This window comes from Monodelphis domestica, chromosome 4, assembly GCF_027887165.1.
Source record: "Monodelphis domestica isolate mMonDom1 chromosome 4, mMonDom1.pri, whole genome shotgun sequence".
Lineage (NCBI taxonomy): Eukaryota > Metazoa > Chordata > Mammalia > Didelphimorphia > Didelphidae > Monodelphis > Monodelphis domestica.
The window spans coordinates 399,142,966-399,163,830 of NC_077230.1; the positions used below are offsets into that span (position 1 = coordinate 399,142,966).

General features: G+C 49.9%; 1 protein-coding gene across 1 annotated transcript; it reads left to right on the forward strand.

Annotated features, from left to right (window-relative positions):
• Positions 1–815: 815 nt before the first annotated feature.
• On the forward strand, positions 816–8,938 carry SRM (spermidine synthase). The gene is made up of 8 exons (XM_056795775.1): positions 816–1,113; positions 2,169–2,289; positions 5,558–5,650; positions 6,894–7,047; positions 7,306–7,389; positions 7,600–7,745; positions 8,280–8,402; positions 8,573–8,938. The coding sequence occupies exons 1-8, from the start codon at positions 971–973 to the stop codon at positions 8,588–8,590; spliced, it is 882 nt and encodes a 293-aa protein (XP_056651753.1). The 5' UTR covers positions 816–970; the 3' UTR covers positions 8,591–8,938.
• Positions 8,939–20,865: the final 11,927 nt, after the last annotated feature.

A 20,865-nucleotide genomic window follows, 5' to 3' on the forward strand; every position in this document is an offset into this window, starting at 1 on the left:
AATCCGTGATACAATCTAGGCTTTTCCCAGTGCAACAAAGTAACTGGGCTCCCAACAATGTAGCTGGCTCCGGTTCGCCTTGGCGTTTCAGATTTTCGAAGGCAGCCAGGGACTTGTCAGTCTATCCAAGTCCGGCGGGAGCGGGCACTGGGGGGGAAGCAGTTCGGGGACGTAAGGGCTGGGGTGGGCTGGCAGCCTGAGAGACTGCCTTCGGCTTCCCACCACCCTGGGAAATGACAAGCCAGGGAGACACCGACGCCGAAGCCCCTTCCCTAATGCCGGGGACATCCCCCCTCTCAGCTGCACAGCCCCAGTGCCTGCTTTTGGGGCTATGTTCCTCGGACACATTTCCTGCAACGGCCAGACAAACACCGCTAAGTGTTCTCGGGCTTGGGCCAAAGCCTGAAAGGATGCGTGGGAGGTCCAACTGGCGTCCGAGGCACGGCTCCTTAGTGTCTTCTCGGCTCCCCCTCAAGGAACCCTGAGGATGCCCAGAGGTGGCAGCACCGGCCCCCACTGTCCAGGAGATGGGCGGGAGGCGAGGGCATCGACCCGGGACACGGAAGCCCCAAGCCGGACGCCCAAGAAGAGCCCACCAGCCTTCCCCATCAGCCTTCCCCTCTAGCCCCCACGTGGCCCCACCGAAGGAGTCGCACGAACATGCTAGGGCTGACGGACAACCCGTTCCAGCCACTAGGCGCCCTGGTGCGGGCCCACGGACCAATGAGCGCTCGCGGGGCCTGGGTCGCTTCTGCACTCGCTGGTTGGCCCGTGGGCCGGCTACCCGGCGTCCATTGGTGGAGGGCGGCTCCGCCCCCGGGCCCGAGCACCGCCCCTCCTCTGTAGAACGCTGTCCCGGCCGGGCCCCCGGGTTAGGCTGCGGCGCGGGCTGGCGGGAGGGCAGACGGGCCGGCGCTCCTGGCCCCGTTGTGCTGCGGCCGCTGCGGCCTGTGCGTCCCCCGGTCCCACCATGGAGCCCGGGCCCCCAGCCATCCGCGAGGGCTGGTTCCGGGAGACGTGCAGCCTGTGGCCGGGCCAGGCCATGTCTCTGCAGGTGGACGAGTTGCTCCACCACCAGCGCTCCCGCTACCAGGAGATCCTGGTCTTCCGCAGGTACCGCGGCCCTGCTCCCCTCTCCAACCCTCCTCGGGCCTGGCTCCCACCTTCCCTGCCCCATGCCTGGCTCTGGCCTGGTTCCATTCCTCCGCCTCTCCGGACCCAACTCCTTCTGCACTTCGCTATCTCCTTCCTGCGGTGCTCCCTCCTGCCCCCCAGCTCTGCTCCCCTGCTGTGCTTCCCCCCCCCATCCCCAGCTGTGCGCTCTCGGGGCCCCCCAGCTGTGCTCCCTCTTCCCCCGAGCTCTGTCCCCAGACACCCAGCTCTACTGTCTCTGCTCTCCATATGTGCTCCCTCCTGCCCCCCCTGCCCACCAGCTCTGCTCCCTCTACCTCCCCAAGGTGTGCTTGCTTCTCTCCTCCTTCCCCCAGCATATCCTCCCTCTTTGCAGTCCCAATGCTTACCCAGCTTCCTCCATAATGTTTTTCTCTTCTGCCCCTGGGGTCCTTCCTGATCCCAGCTCTCTCCTCCCAGCCATATCCCACTTTCCAACCTCACTTGTCCTGACTTCATCTCTAGTCCAGTCTAGCTTCCAGCCCCTGCTGCTCCCCCTTCCAGGAGTCTCCGGCTGACAGTGCTCTGCCCCCCAGTCCCCATCCTGATTCTCTTTTCCTCTTTTCTCTCCATAGTCTACTTTTTCCTCCTTTACAATCCCTCCCTTTCCTTCTTTCCTGCCCCCTCCACCCTCTTCTCTCTTTCCCCATTCAGGGTCCTTTTTAAACTCTCCCCTTTGCTGGCTACTTTCCCTCTGGGAAGGCAGGGTTTGGGGAGAGGGGGAGGTGACAGGAAGTGGCTAGAGCCCAGGGCTGGAGGCATTGAGCTCCTCTACTATCGGTAGCCCAGGCCCACGCGGCTTTGAGACGTGCCACGTTTGCTGGTCTGGCCCAGGGACCAGCTGGCAGCTGTTTGTCAAAAGTCTCGCAGGGAATTGAATTAATTGTCTTTGGGGGAGAATTGGGTTTGGAGGGGAGGAAGGGTCTGCTCTCCATGTGTCACTGAGGTGCCCCTGTGGTTCCTGACCACTCTTCCTGGGTGGGGGGCCGCTTCTGCAGTAAGACCTACGGCAACGTCCTGGTGCTGGATGGAGTCATCCAGTGCACCGAGAGGGATGAATTCTCATACCAGGAGATGATCGCCAACCTGCCTCTCTGCAGCCACCCCAGCCCACGAAAGGTAAGGTGCTGGTGAGCAGGAGGCCCTGTTTGGGGCGGGGAGTGAAGGTGTCAGCCGGCTGTGGAGTCTGAATCTGGACTCAGGAGGGGCTGCCTGGTCTCGGTTATTCTCTGCTCCTCACTCTGTGACTTCATCTCATTAGGCCTCAGTTTCCTTTTCTGTAAAAGAATGGACTGGACCAGACAATGTCTAAAAGTTCCTTCTGACATTCTGTGATCCTGCCAGCCAGTTCTGGATGTTTTTGAAGCTTTTGTTGAGGGAGGCTGAGAGGGGAGAGCATCAGACCCAGGTTAATAGTCTAACCTACTGCCAACTGAGCGCTTTGCCCAGGATCTAACTTTGATTTCTGGGGTCCCCTCACCCTGTCCTCCAGGCAGAAGGGAAAGGAGAGTCAGAGGCCCCCCACTTTTCAAAGTATCCCTTCCAGATCTCTACAATCCGGAGGGAAAGGAGACTTTAACCTCTTCCTTGAGTCCTGTCTGGATCTCAGTGACAGGTCATGGTCTTTGATTTAGAGTCAGGTCATCTACTCCAGCTCTCTCCTTTGACAGATGAGTAAACTGAGGCCCAGAGATTTTAGTGACTTGCTTAAAGTCATCCAGGTAAGAAATGGCAGAGCCACAGTCTGAATTTACTCATTCAGCAAACTGTGGGAAGGTCCTAGATTTGGTGAAGTTTTCATAAAAACTTTGTTCTCCCAAGTCTTTGGCTCCCTTCTGGGCCATCCTGATATCAGAAGTAGTTGTGTCTCCAGGGTTTAGAGTCTCAGAGTTGGAAGGGAATTCTGTAGCCATCTTGACTAGTTTGGACCTGGCCACCGATGATGCTCCAGTCCTTGCTTGGGGCACCGAGGAGAAAACTGCTTTGTTTTCCTGCTACTTTGTGTCTCTGGAAAGCCAGGATTGGGGGGGGGGGGTGCCAGGAAGTAGAGGGAGCCCAGGGTTTGGGGCACCGAACCCCTTTGCCATCAGATAGCCTGAGCCCAGAGCTTTTGAGACATGCCACCTTTGCTGGTCTAGCAAAGGGACTAGATGGCAGCTGTTTGTCAAGTCTCTCAGGGAAGTGAATTAATTTTCTTTGGGGGAGAATGGGGGGGGGGTGGAGCAGTGACTTCCTGGTTCAAATCCTGGCTGCCTGTGCGATCTTAGGTAAATTACTTAATCTCTCTGAACTCATGTATCATCTCATTGAAAAGGAAGTGAGTCCCACTGGATTAATTGCCTTGTGGCCCTTTTCAGCCAGTATGGAGGAACCTATAACTCCTAAGGCCTCCCATTCCACTTTTGGGGGGGGACTTTCTGTCAAAACCCAGGTTGGTGTCTATAACCCACTTCAGCCTCTGCTCCTAGGGGCCAAAGGGATGAAGTAGGATTCTTTCAGGCAGCTCTCAGCTCTTCCCCTCCATCTCCTGCTGTGGCTGTCTCTAGTTCCTGCCCCAGGGCAGAGTCTTCACCAATGTTTGGGATCACTTTCCTCCCCCTCCCCCAAGTCCTTGGGAGGGTAGAAATGAGCACCCAGGTGCACCCAGGACACAAGGCTCCCTCACCTCCTTGTTTCTGAATTCTCTGGGTTTTTTTTAACCCTCACCAATACTGTGTATTGGCTCCAAGGCAGAAGAGTGGTAAGGGCTAGACAATGGGGGTCAAGTGACTTGCCCAGGGTCACACAGCTGGGAAGTGTCTGAGGGCAGATTTGAACCCAGGACCTCCCGTCTCTAGGGCTGACTCTTGCCATCCACTGAGCTACCCAGCTGCCCCCTGAATTCTCTGTCTCTTAATGCCACCCAAGATCCCATTTGCTTTTTGGGAGGGGGGGGGTGCTGCCCATCATACTAAGCTCATCTCCACAGAGCCCCATGTTCCCTAGAAGCATTTCCAGCCTCTGCCTGTATGTGACTGGGCTATTCTCAAAACTCAGAAGATTGCATAGAAATCTGGGGAAAAGAATGTGGAGGAGTGGATGTGCCAGGCATTGTGCTGAATGCTAGGAACTTAAAAACAGGCCCTGCCCTGCCCTCAAGGAATGTACCTTCTAATGAGGAAGACCATATAGCCGGAGGGGGTAGCTGGGTGGCTCAGGGGAGGGTCCTGGGTTCAAATGCAGTCTCATAGGCTACCTGACTGTGACCCTGAGCAAGTCACTTCACCCATTGCCCAGCCCTTCATGCTCTTCTGCCTTCAAATCAATATTGGAATCAATATTGCTTCTAAGACGGTAGGTAATTGGTTTTAAAAAAAGGAAGCTGGATGAATTGGGGGAAATCCAGACCAGTGTCTGCCTAGAGAAAGTGAGAGCTATACCCCCTTCCTTTTCTAGCCTAAGGCCGGTTGCCTTGGCTGCCAACCTGTCCCACATTCCTGTCCTGCCCCTTCCTTTCTTGGCTGCCTTGGGCCACAGGGTACTCCTGACTTGGTGGGGAGACCAGGGTCAGTCTAGAGGCATCTAGAGTGAAAGGAAATAATCGCCTCATCTGCCTTGCTGGCTGGGGAGGGGAGGCTGCTCTGCAGGTGATCCGAAGGGATACAGACCCCCAAGGAAGAGGCAGTCCTGCCCATTGACTGACTGCCTCAGACAGAGGCGGCCTGCCCTCCTGGCCCTAGTTTTCTTCCCCTTTCAAAGGAACAAGCTGAGATGGGTGGGACGGGAAAGGCACGCCCCCTGTAACAAGATTAGCGCAGGAGAAGCCAAACCCTGGTCACAGAGTCAAGCCAAACATTCCTGCCCCAGCCAAGTCCCCAAACTGCCTCCGTCCAGCAGCAGCACCTCCCTGGCAGGCCGGGGAACAGGCCCCATCCCGGGTCCTGGAAGTCCTGGGTTTCCGGTTGAAGTAAAATTCAAAGCTCACCCAGGTGGGACCTGGCCAGGCACTGAAGGCCCCTTCCAGCGGGGCCAGTGTCTACAGCTGGGTAGGGGGAAAGCTGGCAGGTGAGGCTGTGCATGAAGAAGGGGAGGGATTCTCCGGGCACCAGCACCCTCCTCCGGGGTCAGGGCGCTCCTGTGGCCCCCTGACTCATTGCCTGGTGGGGAGGTGAGTCAGTCCAGGAAGAGCCCTCCCACTCGCATTTCCCCGGTCCTGGGTGTGGGCTGGGATGACAGGCTCTGGGTGGCTTCCCTGAACCCCGGGGCCAGGCGGATACGGGGAGATGGAGTCCCAATAGGGCCTCTGGCCCACTGGGGAAGGAATTGCTGGATCCCTTCTGTCGCTACAACTGGGGACTGGCTCCGGGGCCCTGGCAAGACGGACGCGTTTACTCTGCACTCCTTCCAGGTGCTAATCATTGGTGGCGGGGATGGCGGCGTCCTTCGGGAAGTGGTCAAGCACCCGTCCGTGGAGTCCGTAGTCCAGTGTGAGATTGACGAGGTGAGTGGTCTTCCCGGGCCAGTCACAGGGCCCACGCCCTTCCCCACTCACCCCAGTGTCTTGGCCCAGAAAACCTCCAGCAGGGCCATGAAGTCCCACTGAGCAGCTACAGCAACGGGGTTAAGATGACCAATTCCTGCTTCACGCTCGCTCTGGAGCAGTCCCCGGCTCTCCCTGGTGACCACCCCTGTAGGGCGGAGGTCCTTCTCGTCCCAGTTTGTTTTCCTTCTTGACACAATTTCCCCAAAGCCTTTTACACATTTGCCTATGAGGAAGAGTCTGGGGAGGACCGGGGTTGAGAGAAGCACCTAATTCTTCAGCTGAAGTAAAAGGGTTTTTCACACGTTTGGGACCTCGGAGGAATTGGTGCTGGGTGGCTGTGGAGTTGGAAGCACCCGCCGCCCTGCAAGTTAGGTGGGCTGATGGGAAACTGGATTCGATCTAGGGCTGCCCTCAGGGAGCCAAAGGTAAATCTTGCTCTAAGTCACCAAGGACTTCCTTTTGATCCTTGCTGCTCTCCTGGGTGGGTCCCTGATTCTGCTTGTTTTTTTATTTTAATAAGAATCATGGAGCCACAGAAGATGTTTAAAATTAAAAAATAAACATATATAAGAATAAAAACAAACCCCAGCAAGGATCCAATGAGAGAAAGTCCTTTGACAAGCAATTCCCCTGGGTTATACATGTATTATTACTCAAATCCTATTTCCATAGTTTTCATTTTTGTAAGTCATCTTTTAAAACAAATCCCAAGTCCTATCGAGTCCCTGATCTTAGTGTTTTTTAAGCCCTTCCCTTCTGTCTTAGAGTCAAGACTGGGTACTGGTTCCAGGGCAGAAGAGTGGTAAGGGCTAGGCAATGGGGGTCAAGTGACTTGCCCAGGGTCACACAGCTGGGAAGTGTCTGAGGGCAGATTTGAACCCAGGACCTCCCGTCTCTAGGCCTGGCTCTCAATCCACTGAGCTGCCCAGCTGCCCCCTGAATTCTCTGTCTCTTAATGCCACCCAAGATCCCATTTGCTTTTTGGGAGGGGGGGTGCTGGGCTTCCTCCTCTGTCCAGTGGGGAAAGCAGCCCCCCAAAGAGCCTCTGCTCTACACTGGCTAGGGGGCCTGGACCGCGTTCCCTGAGGGCAGGGACCGCAGAGGCCCCTTCCTCAGCCCCCACCCCAGAACCTTCCAGGTGAGGGTGGAGGAGGGGGCGCCGGGACCCCTGCGGGCACTGAGCCGCGGCCTTGTCCCCCAGGATGTGATCCAGGTCTCTAAGAAGTATCTGCCGGGCATGGCCGTGGGCTACTCCAGCCCGAAGCTGACCCTGCACGTCAAAGACGGCTTTGAATTCATGCAGCAGAACCAGGACGCCTTTGACGTGATCATCACCGACTCCTCGGACCCCATGGGTGAGCCGAGGGCCTTGTCCCCCCCCCCCCCCCCCCCCCCCCCCCCCCCCCCGGCCTGAGCCTCCCCAGATCTGTCACCTGCCGCAGGAGGGCGGCCGCGGTCGGGGGGTCCCTGGCCGAGAGGCCCCTCGACAGGGACCTCCAGGGGTCACTTTCCTCGGCCTGAAGGCTTCGGGCCCGGCCGAGCTCCCCTCCCTCCCTCCGCCGGCCCAGAGGCCCGGGCGGAGGGAGGCATCTCTGCGGCTTCTCCCCCTGCAGGTCCTGCCGAGAGTTTGTTCAAAGAGTCCTACTACCAGCTCATGAAGACGGCGCTGAAAGACAACGGGATCCTCTGCTGCCAGGGTGAGCTCCTGCGACTTCCCCTAGTCCGGGGGGCGAGCTTCCCGCCCCGCGGTGTGGCGCGGCGGCCCAAGAGCCAGCATTCGCCCTCAGTTTAGGGGGTGGGCGCGGAAGTTCCTTCTGTGGCCCCAGGGAAGCCCCGTGCTGGGGAAAAGGGCCGCCCCATCCCCAGACGGCCCCCACGTGCTCACTGCCCCCACCATCCGTCCCCAGGTGAGTGCCAGTGGCTCCATCTGGACCTCATCAAGGAGATGCGCCAGTTCTGCAAGTCTCTGTTCCCCGTGGTGGAATATGCCTACTGCACCATCCCCACCTACCCCAGCGGCCAGATCGGCTTCATGCTCTGCAGCAAGACCCCGGTGAGCCCCGAGGCACCTCCCGCCCCCCGGCCTGGGTGGGGGGCCGTGTAGTCCAGTGGGGGGAGCAGGGAGCCCGGGAGTCTCCTCGCTGGCAGCCGTGTGACTGGATGAGGGGCCTCCAGAGAAGCCGAACGGACGGCGGGCTGGCCCAGAATCCTCTGGGGCGTGGGCCACACTGCTTTCAAACGGGCCTGGTTCTGGCTTCGGTTTGGCCTCTTCCTTCCACCCTCCTCGCTCCTCACCGGAGGCTCCTGCCCTCCCAAGATCCCAGATTTCTGAGCCACACAGACCCTCTTCTCGGGGACAAAGGCCACAGGAGGGGAATGCCGATCGGCATCCCCATCTCAGACTCCCACCCTCGCGCCCCCTAGAATCGGGCCTCGGGTCCTTCTGTAAAATTACACCAGGCAAACGTCTGGCCCTTCCCCCTGCGCCCCGCGAGGGAGCCTCAGTTTCCTCAGCATGTACGGAGCAGCGGGGTGCGGGTGCCATGCTGGTGAGGCCCTGAACCCCTCTTCTCTGCCCCCCACTCAGAGCACTAACTTCCGGGAGCCGGTGCAGCAGCTGACGCAGGAGCAAGTAGAGAAGATGAGCCTCAAATACTACAACTCGGACATCCACCGCGCAGCCTTCGTGCTGCCCGAGTTTGCCCGAAAGGTAAGCGCGGGGCACCCAGCTCTGCCGTGTGCCCTGAGGAGTCCCAGGGTCTGAGTTCCGGTCCCGGCTCTGCCCCGACTCCCCGTATGCATTGTTGGACCCGGCAGGAAAGCTCAAAAGGGCCATCCGTCCCCCAGGAGCCTAACCGCCTTCTAACCCTCCTCCTCTAGGCCCTGAGCGATGTGTGAGGAGACCAGGACGCCCACCTCGGCCTGTCCCAGGGACTTCAAGCCACAAGCACCCATTCCAGGGTGCCCCTCTTCCTGCTCCGAGGGCATCGGCTGGCACTTGGCACCCCTCCCAGCTGAGGACCTCCTGCCAGCCATCCCGCCCGCTGACCAAGTGTTACCGAACCCAGGACATGCTCGAGGGGCCCCGTGCCATGCTCTGCTGGGCAGGTGGGGGGGAGTGCAAGATGTCTGTCTGTCCGTCTCTGTCCAGTCTGGTCAATTAGTGTCTATTAATATTGATCATCTGTGTACAGAACAATCCTCACCTCTAACAAGCCCCTCACCAAACAGTGTATTTATAACCGAGTGGCTCGTTGGCGTCTGTTTTGGACCTTGGGAGGGGGGAAGAAAGCCTCTGAAAAGTCACAGGACTTCCGTTCAGTCCTGCCACTCCCCTGCCGGCCTCTTCCAGCTCTGCGGCTCCACCTTCCCCTTTATTATCAGGTGACTCGAATAGTTCAGTTCAGTTACTGTGCATCGGGCGGGCCCTGCAGAGACCAAGACCAAAAGGAGCCATTTCCTGCCTTCAAGGGGCTTCCCTTCCTGCCCAGAGCTCCTCTGGGTAGATTCCATAAGAGTAGCCCAGAATGTTGATCTAGAAAGTGGAAGAAGGTACTGTCACCCAGTTCCCAGCACTGCCACCGGATGAGCTCTAATTGGCCACAGAGAAAGATGGCGGCTCCCTTGGAAGTCAAGGGTAGGGTGTGGCCTTGGTCAAACCTTGACCCCTCCAAATGAAGGCTATGCTTGATTTCCAATGACTCCAGTTCTAAATCTGTGACCTCATCCTCTTCCCCTGTTTTTTTCCTCGGTTTCTCCATCTGACAAAACGAGGGGATTAGACTTGGTCTTTAGCATCCTTTTTCATTCTAAATTCTGTGATTCTGGTAGTGGGCTCAATTCTAATGGACCCTATTTAAATAGTCCTATTCAGAGACCAAAGCTCTCAAAGGAGCAGTGACTTGTTCAAGGTCACACAATGAAGGAGGAAGCTTTCTTTTCCCAAGTCACTAGAGATGGAAGGCTTTGGAGCTGAGTAGGAAGTAAGCCCTTGAGAGGGGGGATTCAGTCCATTGCCAGACACCTAGGAGCCCTGAGGGAATAGAATGAAGGACCTCCCCCCTTCCTTGGGGTTTACATTCTGCTGGAGGAGACCCTGGCAGTCAGCTGCTCTTGGAAGTAGGACTAGAGAAATGAACTGATCTGCCCTGAGAAGTCTTCAAGGAGACGTGCTTGACTTCCACTTCTAAGACCTGCTTTCAGTGCCACCAGAACAAAGGACAGGGTCAGAGGTGTCAGCCACTTCTCAGTGGATGGGTAGGGATGCCTCCCCAGCCTGAGGGGCTACCAGACTTGTTCAGTCATTTCAGTTGTGACCCCATTTGGGGTTTTCTTGGCAAAGATACTGGAGTGGTTGGCCATTTTCTGCTCATTGTCCAGTTGAGGAAACTGAGGCAAACAGGCTTAAGTAGCTTGCCCAGAGTCATCTACAGAGCTAATGTATGAGGCTGGAAAGAATAGGAAGGCATCCACGGTGCCACCTAGTGTAGCTGTGTGCAGTTAGGAAGAGCTGGTGTTAGGAGAGAGTCTAGTTCAGTCTACTGGATGTCAGGAAGTCCACAGATGGACTCCTGACAACTTCTTGGGTTCCTGATCCAGAATCTCCCCCCTATTCCCAATAAGTGGTCAGCTGACTTCTGCTTAAAGACCTGGAGCTGGGATGGCTGGGGACGCCATTTACATTTCCCTAATGTCCTGTCATTACCACACAGTAGCACTCCTAGTTCTGCCCTTGGGTGGCCAAGCAGTACAAGGGATTCCTCACCCATGTGGCAGCCTTTCAAAGAGGAAAACAAGCGCTTGGGTTCCCCGTGAACTTTCTCTTCTCCAGATGCTCTATCCCTAGTTCTTATCTTGTTTGCCAAGGGTCAGGGTCAGTGTCTACTTGGTGCCAAGCAATTGGGGGCCCTGGAAGCACAGACAAAAATAGAGGTGCTCTCTGCCCCCCAAGGAGTCCCGTTACCCCTTCTCATTAGGCAGGAGCTCCCACCATACAGCAAACTGGAGAGTGTTTTAGGTAAGAGAAGGCCTGCGAGCCAGTGGGCCTGGCAGGGTCTTCTATGTTTGGAAACCTCCAAGACAGAAAATGAGTCTTGTTCTGCTGGACTCCCCTGGGCAGAATCTGGAGCCAAGGGGAGAGGTGGACATCAGAATGGATGGCCCCTTGGGTAATCTTGCCTTCATTGTGGCTGTGCTAGGTGACTTCTGGGGGCCTTTCTAGGTCTAGATTAATCCCACCAAGGGCTTGGAGTTTCTAAACTGGATCAGACTTCCCTCTCCGTGGTGCTGAACTGGGACGCCCTACTCTTCCTCATGGCTCCACATTGGGATGGTTGGGATGTTTCCAGTGGTGTCTTCTCCTTCCAGCTTGTTCTTGGCCCTTCAAATCAGCGCTGCTGAGGGAAGCCCAGTTAATCTAAGAAAATAGAGTTAAGGTCTGGAGTGGTGAGACATCAGGAAAAGAGCCCTGAGCTGCAGGGTCATGCAGGACTTGGCCTAGGGACAGGAAAGGAAGGAGTCCAGGTCTCCTGGGCATCAGCCTGCCTATCCAAAGGAGAGTGTCTGGAGAGTTTGAAGGCAAATCTGGGTATTAAACAGCATCCAGAAATAGGATTGGCCAACCGGAGAAGGGAAGGATGGGGGAAATGGGTGGGGGAGGCTGTGGTCAATCTTAAAAGGGAGTTGGGGAGCTCTCCCTGCCCCAGATTAGCTAATCTACCTAGGGGCTAAGGATCACCCTGCCCTTGTTGGCAAGGCTGTAGGTCTTCCCACCACACTTAATAATGGATTTCTCCAGCAGATCAGGGAGAAGGGGGGGGGGGGGGGTCCATGGCCAGGAACTGAGCTCTGGCTTCCAGGCTTCTGGAACAAAATGGCAAGAGGAATTTGGGGGCAAGAAAAACAGGCAAACTCTTGATCCTACATTTCCCAAGGCAGCCCAGAGCTGTGATTAGGAACCTCATAGGAGGGCAAAGGGGGACCCAGAACCCTTAGTCCCTCATTCCCCTGAGGAAGGACCTTACCACACTAGTAGGTAGTTCCCAGGCCTGTCTGGAAGGCCTTGGAGGGGGAGGGGGTTCCCCTTCCCAAAATAAGCTGCCTTGAGGTGGCCAGATGCTTCCGACTGGGGGGCACTCTATTCCTGGCTCTCCAATCTGGATAGCTTTGGTTTGTAGAGAATAGGAGGGCTTCACGTGTATAGACAAGGGCCTCCTGTGTAAAAAGGGCTATTGTGTACCTGGAAGGGAGGCAGAGCACCTCTCTGGAGCCTTTTCTCCAAAGGCGTCTCCACCAATAAGAGCAGTGTAGCAAGGGCTTTGGACCAGAGTTACTGGTTTATACATGCCTCTTCTCCCCCAAGCCCCAACATGATTATGCTCCACTTTCTCAGGAACTCAAGTTTTGTTTTGTTTTTAAACCCTCACCTTCCATTTTGGAGTCAATACTGTGCATTGGTTCTAATGCAGAAAAGTGGTCAGTGCTAGGCAATGGGGATTAAGTGACTTGCCCAGGGTCACACAGCTAGGAAGTGTCTGAGGCCAGATTTTAAGCCAGAACTTCTTGACTTCAGACAAGCAGATAGTCTTACTTGTAGTAAGAGACCTGAGTTCTTATCCCATCTCAGATATTCTCTAGTTACATGGCTCCATGCAAGTTTTTCTCTCAGCTATGAAGTGGGGGTGATATCTATAGAATTTACTTCCTAGGATTGTCATGGGATCAAATGGACTAATACAGAAGAAGCACTAGACTTGCAGTCAGGAAGACTTGAATTCAAATCCTGATCATTTCTAGGTAGTTGGGAGGCATAGTAGGTAGAGCACTGGACCGAGAATCAGGAAGACCAGAGTTCAAATCCAGCCTCAGACATTTAGTCACTGTATAACCCTGAGCAAGTCATCTAACCAGCCTGTTTTCTCATCAGTAAAATGGATTTAATTATAGCAATTCACTCCCAGGATTATTGGGAGAATAAAATAAGCTAATAGTTGTTAACGCTTTGCAAACTTTCAAGTATTACATGAATGCTAGATACTATTATTCAGCTCTTTGTGCCTCAGTTTTCCTATCTGTAAAATAAAGGTGCTGGACTCAATAGCCTAAAGGGTCTCTTCTAGTTCAAAGTCTATGATCCTATGGTAATGTCCATTGTTATAATTTTGCAACTTCTGTAATGGAGAAACATGAGGTGGATATTGCCCTGTCCCACCAAGCTTAGAATATTTCTTCTTTGTCTTACTTTCTGGCTCAGTAACAATTCTAAGGCATAAAGGCTAAGAGAATGGGGTTTAGTGATTTGTCCAGTCACACAGCTAGGAGGCATCTGAAGCCAGATTCAAATCCAAGCCTAGCTCTATCCACTAAGCCACCCGGCTGCCTCTAAAGGATTTCTTTTTCTTTCCTCCACCCACCACAATTTGAAAATTCTAGAGAAAAAGAAAGTGGGAATATGAAGGTTGGAGAGGGTTCAGATTGAGTCTAGGGGAAGAATAACTGACATTTATTTGGATTCTGTGGCTTTAAACTATGCAAAGAGCTTTCCTTGAAACAGCCCTGTGAGGTATCCCAAAGGTTATTATCCCCATTTTACAGATGAAGCAAGTGAAAACCAGAGAGATCACACTGGGAGTAAATGGCTGAGCTGCAACATAGAATCTAGGTCTCATGACTACCAGAGATAGGATCTACCTACTACACCAGAGAAGCAGCTTGATATAATGGATAAAACAGGAGCTAAAATGGCATAGAATTGAATAGAATAAAACTGAGACCAACAAAATAGAGGACTACACATTTTTCTCTGATTCCCAAGAATCCTCTCTAGAACAGAAATTATGCACCAAAGATAAAGCAACTTCAGCTATCTCCTTGGTCTAGAACAGAGATGCTAAGTACGTGGCCCATGGTGCTGCCCAAACTAGATTAAAATGGAATTGGGGGAAGGAGGGCAGCTGTGTGGCCCAGTAGATAGAGCACAGGGCCTGGAGTTGGGAGGTCTTGGGTTCAAATTTGACCTCAGACTCTTCCTATGTGATCTGGGCAAGTCACTTAACCTTGATTGCCTAGCAGATATTTCTCTTCTACCTTTGAACTGATTCTTAGTATCAATTCTAAGAAGGTAAGAGGTATTTTAAAAATGGAATTGGGAAATGTTTTCAGATAAAGATTTGGCATTATATGTACATATGTACATACATATATACATATGCCATCTATTCATCCATCCCTCCATCTATCTATATTCATCCATCCCTCCATCTGTCTATCCGTCTATCTACTTACCTATTCATCCATTTATCTATCCATTCATCTGTCTATATCTATCCATTGATTCATCCATCTACCTACCTATGTATTCATCTATCCATCCATCCATCTACCTATCCATCCATCTAGCTAGCTACCTACCTATTCATCTATCTATATATCTATCTACCTACCTATCCATCCATCCATCCATCCATCCATCCACTCATCCATCTATCTATTCATTCTTCTATCTATCTCTATCCATCTAACTATTCATCCATCCATCTACCTACCTACCTACCTTCCTATATATTCATCCATCTATCTATCCATCCCTCCATCTATCTGTCTAGCCATTTATCTTTCTATCATCTATCCATCCATCCCTCTATCCATATATCTATTTCTGTCCACCCATCCTTCCATCCATCTATATCCATTCATCCCTCCATCTATCTATATCCATCCCTCTATCTATATATCCATCCATATATCTATCCATCCATCTACCTATTTATTCATCCATCCATCCATCCATCCATCCACCTATCCCATCCAGCTCTCTACCTACCTATTTATGTGTCCATCCATCTACCTAGCTATCTGTCTCTATCGCGTTCCCCACGCATACATTTTTCCCCAAATGCCCTCCATGCCAGAAATTCTCTTCCTCTTCATTTCCTGCCTCCTGGATTCCTTAAGGTTCTAGCTAAAAATCTCACTTTCCACAAAAGCCTTTCCTGGCATGACTGCACATGAATAACCAGATTCAATTGCTAGTCATCTTAGGGAGGGAATGAGGGAGAGGATTTGAAACTCAATTTTTTTTAAAAGACAAATGTTAAATTTTTCCATGTAATTGTAAAATAAAAAATTATTTTTTAAAAGAACCTTAGAAAAATTCCTTCCTGGTTCCCAACAACAACTACAATAATTATAATAATGACAATATAACACCTTGCCCTTATATAATGCTTTATGGTTTACAAAGTATTTCATATAATAAATATTATTTCACTTGATCTTCAAACCACCCTGGGAAATACATGCTATTATTTATCCCATTTTAGAGATGAAACTAAGGCTGAGAAAGGTAAAGCAACTTGCTTCTGGTCACAAAGCTAAGTGTCTGAGGCAAGATCTGAACTCAAGTCTTCTCGACTCCGGGTTCTGCACCACCTAGCAGCATCTAGGTGTTACTGCCTTCCCTCTGTTGGTCATCCACAATGTATCCTGTCTAGAGCTTGTTAATACATAGGTATTTTATATTGTTTCTCCCATTAGACCGGCAGCTCCCTGAGGGCAGGAACTGGCTTGTTTGTTTGACCCTTCTATCCCCAGTGTTCCCCTTATTCCCTTAGCCTGGCACATAGTAGGCAACATCTTGCTGTTGGGGTTATCAAAGAATAGAAACGGACCCTCTAGAAAAATCCAATTATATGAAGTACAATGTGAGAGAATGTTCTCCATCACTAATAACAGGAGAAATGCACATCCAAACAACCCTGAGGTTTCCCTTCACACACAAAATTGGCAAAGCTGACAAAAGATAGAAATGGTCAATGCTGGAGGGGGCATGGGAAGATAGGCACCCCGTGCCTGGTGCATGGACAGGGAGCTCTGATTTAGTGCGCTCACTTTGGAAAGCAATTTGTAATTCTGTAAATAAAATGACTAAAAATATCCTTCAATTCAGAGCACTCACTACTAAGCAAATACCCCAAGGAGGCCATTGATAAGAAGAAAGGTCCTCTAACATACTGAATTGTTCATAGCTGTATCTTTGGTGCTGGCCAAGAGCTGGAAACAAAGTGGATGCCCATTGATTGGCAGATGACTAAACAAACTGTGGTCCATGAGGGTAATGCAATGTGACTGTGCTATAAAAAATGGTGGTGATAAATACAGAGAAGCCCAAAAAGATCTCTGTGAACTGATGCAGAGTGAGGTAAGCAGAGCCAAGAAAACAATGGCCCCAAAGAATGTCAATAGAAAGAACAACCCCGAAACAAGTGAAAGGTACAAAATTACCAGGATCAAGCCTGACCCCAAGGAAGAGAAATGTGAAGATGCCTCCTCCAAAGGTGGAACATTGACAGGTATGGAACCCTGCATATATTTTCAGACTTTTCAGTGTACCTATTGATTTTGATAACTTTTTTACTTTCCTTTTTTTTCTTTAAAAAATGTATTTTTATATTGGAATGGTTCTGGGAATAAGTAGGGAGAAGGACACAGGGAGAATTTTAGGCAATGTGAAAACCAAAGATTATTAAATGATAAGTAATAATAATAAGTAATGATTCTAATCTCACAGGGTTCTTTGGGGATAGAGACTAGACCTCAGATTTTGTCAATAGAGGAAATTTTGGCTATCAGAGCAAATCAACCCCTTCTCTGCAACTCAATCCCAGAGAGTTAGATGTCTAGGGAACCAAAAGTTTAAGTGACTTGTCTAGGGTCACATAGCCAACATTGATCAGAAGTAAGATTTTTGTGATTCGGAGCTCTACTCTCTTTCTCCCCCAGTCCCTTTCTTCTTGTAGGGTGGAAGTGAGGAGGGGCAGCTAGGATAGAGAGCCAGATTGGGAGTAGGGTGAACCCAAGTTCAAATCAAGGCTCCAACAATTTCTAGCTGTGTAGTCCTGGGCAAGTTACTTAACCCCAAATACCTACCCTTACTGCTCTTCTTTCTTGCAATCAATACTTAGTATCCATCTAAGACTGAAGGTATGGGTTTAAAAAAAATTGTTTTGAGAATCCAGGGAAATAATGTCAGTGGATTGTTTTGTAAACTTTAAAGGGCAAAATAAATCAATTATAAACTTTTAAACCAAATAAAATAATATTAGTAAAGTACTTAGCACAGCACCTAGCACACAGTAGGTGCTTAATAAGTGTTTGTTCCCTCCCTCTATGAAATAACTACTACCTGGCACAAAATACCTAATGTCTAGACTACAATTTCTGCATTACTAAAATTAGATGAGGGGGAGGGGACAGGGGGAAAGTGAGGATGAATATTGGGGGATTCATAGCCTGAGGGTTGTGAACTTCTATTTAAAAAAATATATTTTTCTAACTATTTCAGTATGTCTGATTTCCTTTGTAGTCCCCTGTGTTTTGTTTTATGCATTTAAAAGCATGATTCAGAAAAGAGGTTCACAGGCTCAACCAGATACAACAAAAGGGGTCCAGGACACAGTAAAGGTTAAATGATTTCTAAGGTCCCTTCAAGATCTAAATTCAACATCCTTTGCTTTCTTCTTTTTTTAACCCCTTCCCTTCTGTCTTAGAATTGATACTAAGTATTGGTTCCAAGGAAGAAGAGAGGTCAGGGCTAGGCAATGGAGTTAAGTGACTTGCCCAGGGTCACCCAGCTAGGTAGTATCTGAAGCCAAAACTGAATTCATGTCTTCCTGATTCCAGGTCCAGTACTTTATCCACTGATAGTGCTAATATCCACTGAGGCACCTAGCTGCCTCCTATAAATAATAATAACTAACATTTTAATTGTGCTTTAAGGGTGTGAATCTTAAATTTTCTCAGACTCTAACCTCAGAAGATTTGGTTAGGTTATTCCCCATTTAAACAATGCAGGAACTTGGTCAGGAATGTATTGAGAACTTAACCTTACTCCACCCATATTTAGGCATACTTTTTAGGGGAAGATAAAGTTGTAAACTCCTTACTGAACAATGAAAAAGTACTTAACCCATACTTATAGTGAGGCCAAACCCTTAAGCTAGGTCTATTTTTAGATCTAATACAAAAGGGTGCTAAGTACCTATGAAGGTCAAATTAATCACTAAAAGATCAGGCAACTTGCAAGGGACAACCTTAGCAAAGAGGTGTGAAACACTCAGAAGTTTTAGTCTACCCAGAGAAGGTGATAACAAGATGTGAATTAAGAATGGTCAATCCTTTGGAAAACTTCTACTGTGATTGGTAGATGTGAAAATTTAGGGGAGGTGATATAAGAGAAAATTCTCTTTAAAAGGAGGTCAGAGGCCTCTGGAATTAGTTCAGCTTAGGAAGCTGAATTGGAGGGTCTCTCTGAACACTAGAGTTTTGCTTGGAACAATCTTGTGGTGAGTGATTAAAGACTGACTTAGTTTTCTCTCTTAAAAGAAAGGCCAATGGCCTAGGCCCTAGTCTTCCTATTATTTCCTCTTACTCTGTCTCTCTCCCTTTCTTTAATTCCTTCATTTGTATTAATTAAAATCTCCATAAAACCCAGCTGACTTGGGTATTTCATATTTGGGAATTTTTCCCATGGCGACCACTTATTTTCTATTTAAATCAAGACACTAAAAATTATCTTTATGCTTTTGGCAATTCAAAGTCTTGAACTCATATTTTTGCGGTCACAGTTTATGGCAACCACTCTTTTGTCTGTAACAAGGGGGACAGTTGGGTAACTCAGTGGATGGAGAGCCAGGCCTAGAGACGGGAGGTCCTGGGTTCAAATCTGGCCTCAGACACTTTCCAGCTGTGTGACCCTGGGCAAGTCACTTAACCCCCATTGCCTACCCCTGACAGCTCTTCTGCCTTGGAATCAATCTCAAGATAGAAGGTAAGGGTTTCTTAAAAAATAAATAAATTGTGCTTTCAGGTTTGCAAATCATTTTATAGTTAACTCATTTAATCTTAACAGAACAACCTTGGGAAATAGGTTATGTAATCAACCCCATTTTAGCATATGAAGAAACTGAGGCAGGTAGATTTTAAGGGATTTGCCCAGGGTCACACAGCCATTACATATCTGAAGCTGGATTTGAATTCAGGACTTCCTGGCTCCAGACCCAGCACTTTGTCCATTCCACCACCTCGTGGCCAAATGTCTGACATAAAGAACTGCAATGAGTAAATTCAATAAAAGTAAACTGTGAGCAACTTACTGTGAGCAAAATCACTTTCTTAATAATAACATAATATTGATTTTCTTTTAAATCCTTACCTTCTAACTCAGAATCATTACTATGTATTAGTTCCAAGGCAGAAGAGTGGTAAGAGCTAGGCAATGGGGGTTAAGTGACTTGCCCAGGTTCACACAGCTGGGAAGTGTCTGAGGCCAGATTTGAACCCAGGACCTCCTATCTCTAGGTCTGGCTCTCATTTGACTGAGCCACCTAATGCTCCCACTTCTGTTAACAAAATGGGTCAGACTGGCCACCTCAGGAATGGTCAGAGACCCCCCAGTAAGACGGTGGCCCTCTTTATTGAAACACAAGAAAAAAAGGGGGTCTGAGTAGTTGTGGAACATTACGATTGGCTAAACTAAGAAAAGAGGCTGTCATTGGGATGTGTTTAATCATGCCCCTCTCTAACAATTAATCAGTGTAAATTGTTTTGTGGGACTTATCTGCCTCTTGTAATCTTTGCTAGGAGACCCAAACTGCCAAACTCACTGTTCCTTTGGAGGAGATAAAATCTCCCCTGATTGCACAAGGACAGGCAATGACAGGTGACATACCTTTGGGGAGATAACTGGTTAGGACTTGAAGATGACAAGCAGATGTCCTGGGGACTAATGGGAAGAGAGATAACTTTTCCTTGTATTGTACTTTGAAACTAACTTGGAGGTAAAGCTGAACACCTGAGCACAACTCAAGGATAGGGCAAGATGAGGGGCAGCAAGGTGGCCCAGTGGACAGAGAGCCAGGGTTGGAGTTAGGAGGTCCTGAGTTCAAATCTGGACTCAGATACTTCCTAACTGTGTGACCTTGGACAAGTCACTTGACCCCCATTGCCTAGCCCTTACCTCTCTTCTGCCTTGGAACTGACACTATTAATTCCAAGACAGAAAACAAGGGTTTGTTGTTATTTTTTTAAAGGATTTAGTGGGGTGGCCCAAGATGAAAACTAACTCAATTATAAAAATCAATGAAGGGGCAGCTGGGCAGCTCAGTGGATTGAGAGCCAGGTCCAGCGACAGGAGGACCTGGGTTTAAATCTGGTCTCAGACACTTCCCAGCTGTGTGACCCTGGGCAAGTCACTTACCTCCCATTGCCAAGCCCTCACAGCTCCTCTGCCATGGAACCAATATCTGGTATTGATTCTAAGACAAAAGATAAGGGTTATTAAAATATTCGTTTAATTCCATATCTAGCACCCAAAGAGAGAAGGTAACATTTGAATTGGAATCTTCTGATCCCAAACCGAAGGCTTCTCCCCCTTCACCCCACTGAAAACCAAGGTCACTGGGCAAGAGTACCTCTCTCTCACCCTGCTGTATCATCGCTCCTAGAGCCTTTAGGTCATCTTGTCCCAGGAAGTCAGTCAGGGCAGACCTGACAGGGAGACCAACCACAAGGCTGTTGCAGTATCCTAGGGACGAGGTGATGAGGGCCTGTGCCAGAGTAACAGCTCTTTAGGTAGACAGAAGGGGGAAAAGTTGTTTTTTTTTTTAATATTTTTTTAATTAAATTTTGTAATTAAAAAATTTTAACAGGAAATTTCCACCTAAGTTTTCTAAAACGATGGGCTCCAAACTGTCTCCCTCCCCTCTTCCCTCCTCCCTCCCAGAGCTGGCAAGCAATTCAACCTGAGTCATATATGTAATATCACCCAAAACACATTTCCATATTATTCATTTTGGTGAGTGAATCATCTTTTAAAGCAAAATCCCAAATCATAAACCCAAATGAACAAGTGAAAAATCTCACGCTTTCACCTATCTGCATTTCTACTCCAACAGTTCTCTGGAGGTGGAGAGCCTTCCTGGTCCAGGTTCTTCCTGGGTCATTGGATCGTCGATAACAGAGAAATCTATCACAGCTGATCATTCCTCAATGTTGCACTTGCTGTGTATGATGCTCTCCTGGTTCTTCTCATTTCACTCTGCATCAGTTCATGGAGGTCTTTCCAGCTACTTCTGAGATCCTCCTGCTCAGCATCCTCAGAGCACCACAGTAGTCCA

What these genes read in the sequence shown, in the direction of transcription:
- SRM (XM_056795775.1), top strand. Translation starts at nt 971, where the DNA reads ATGGAGCCCGGGCCCCCAGCCATCCGCGAGGGCTGGTTCCGGGAGACG. An exon ending in GAGATCCTGGTCTTCCGCAG is followed by an intron (nt 1,114 to 2,168) that starts GTACCGCGGCCC and finishes CCGCTTCTGCAG; the next exon opens with TAAGACCTACGGCAACGTCC. An exon ending in TCCAGTGTGAGATTGACGAG is followed by an intron (nt 5,651 to 6,893) that starts GTGAGTGGTCTT and finishes CTTGTCCCCCAG; the next exon opens with GATGTGATCCAGGTCTCTAA.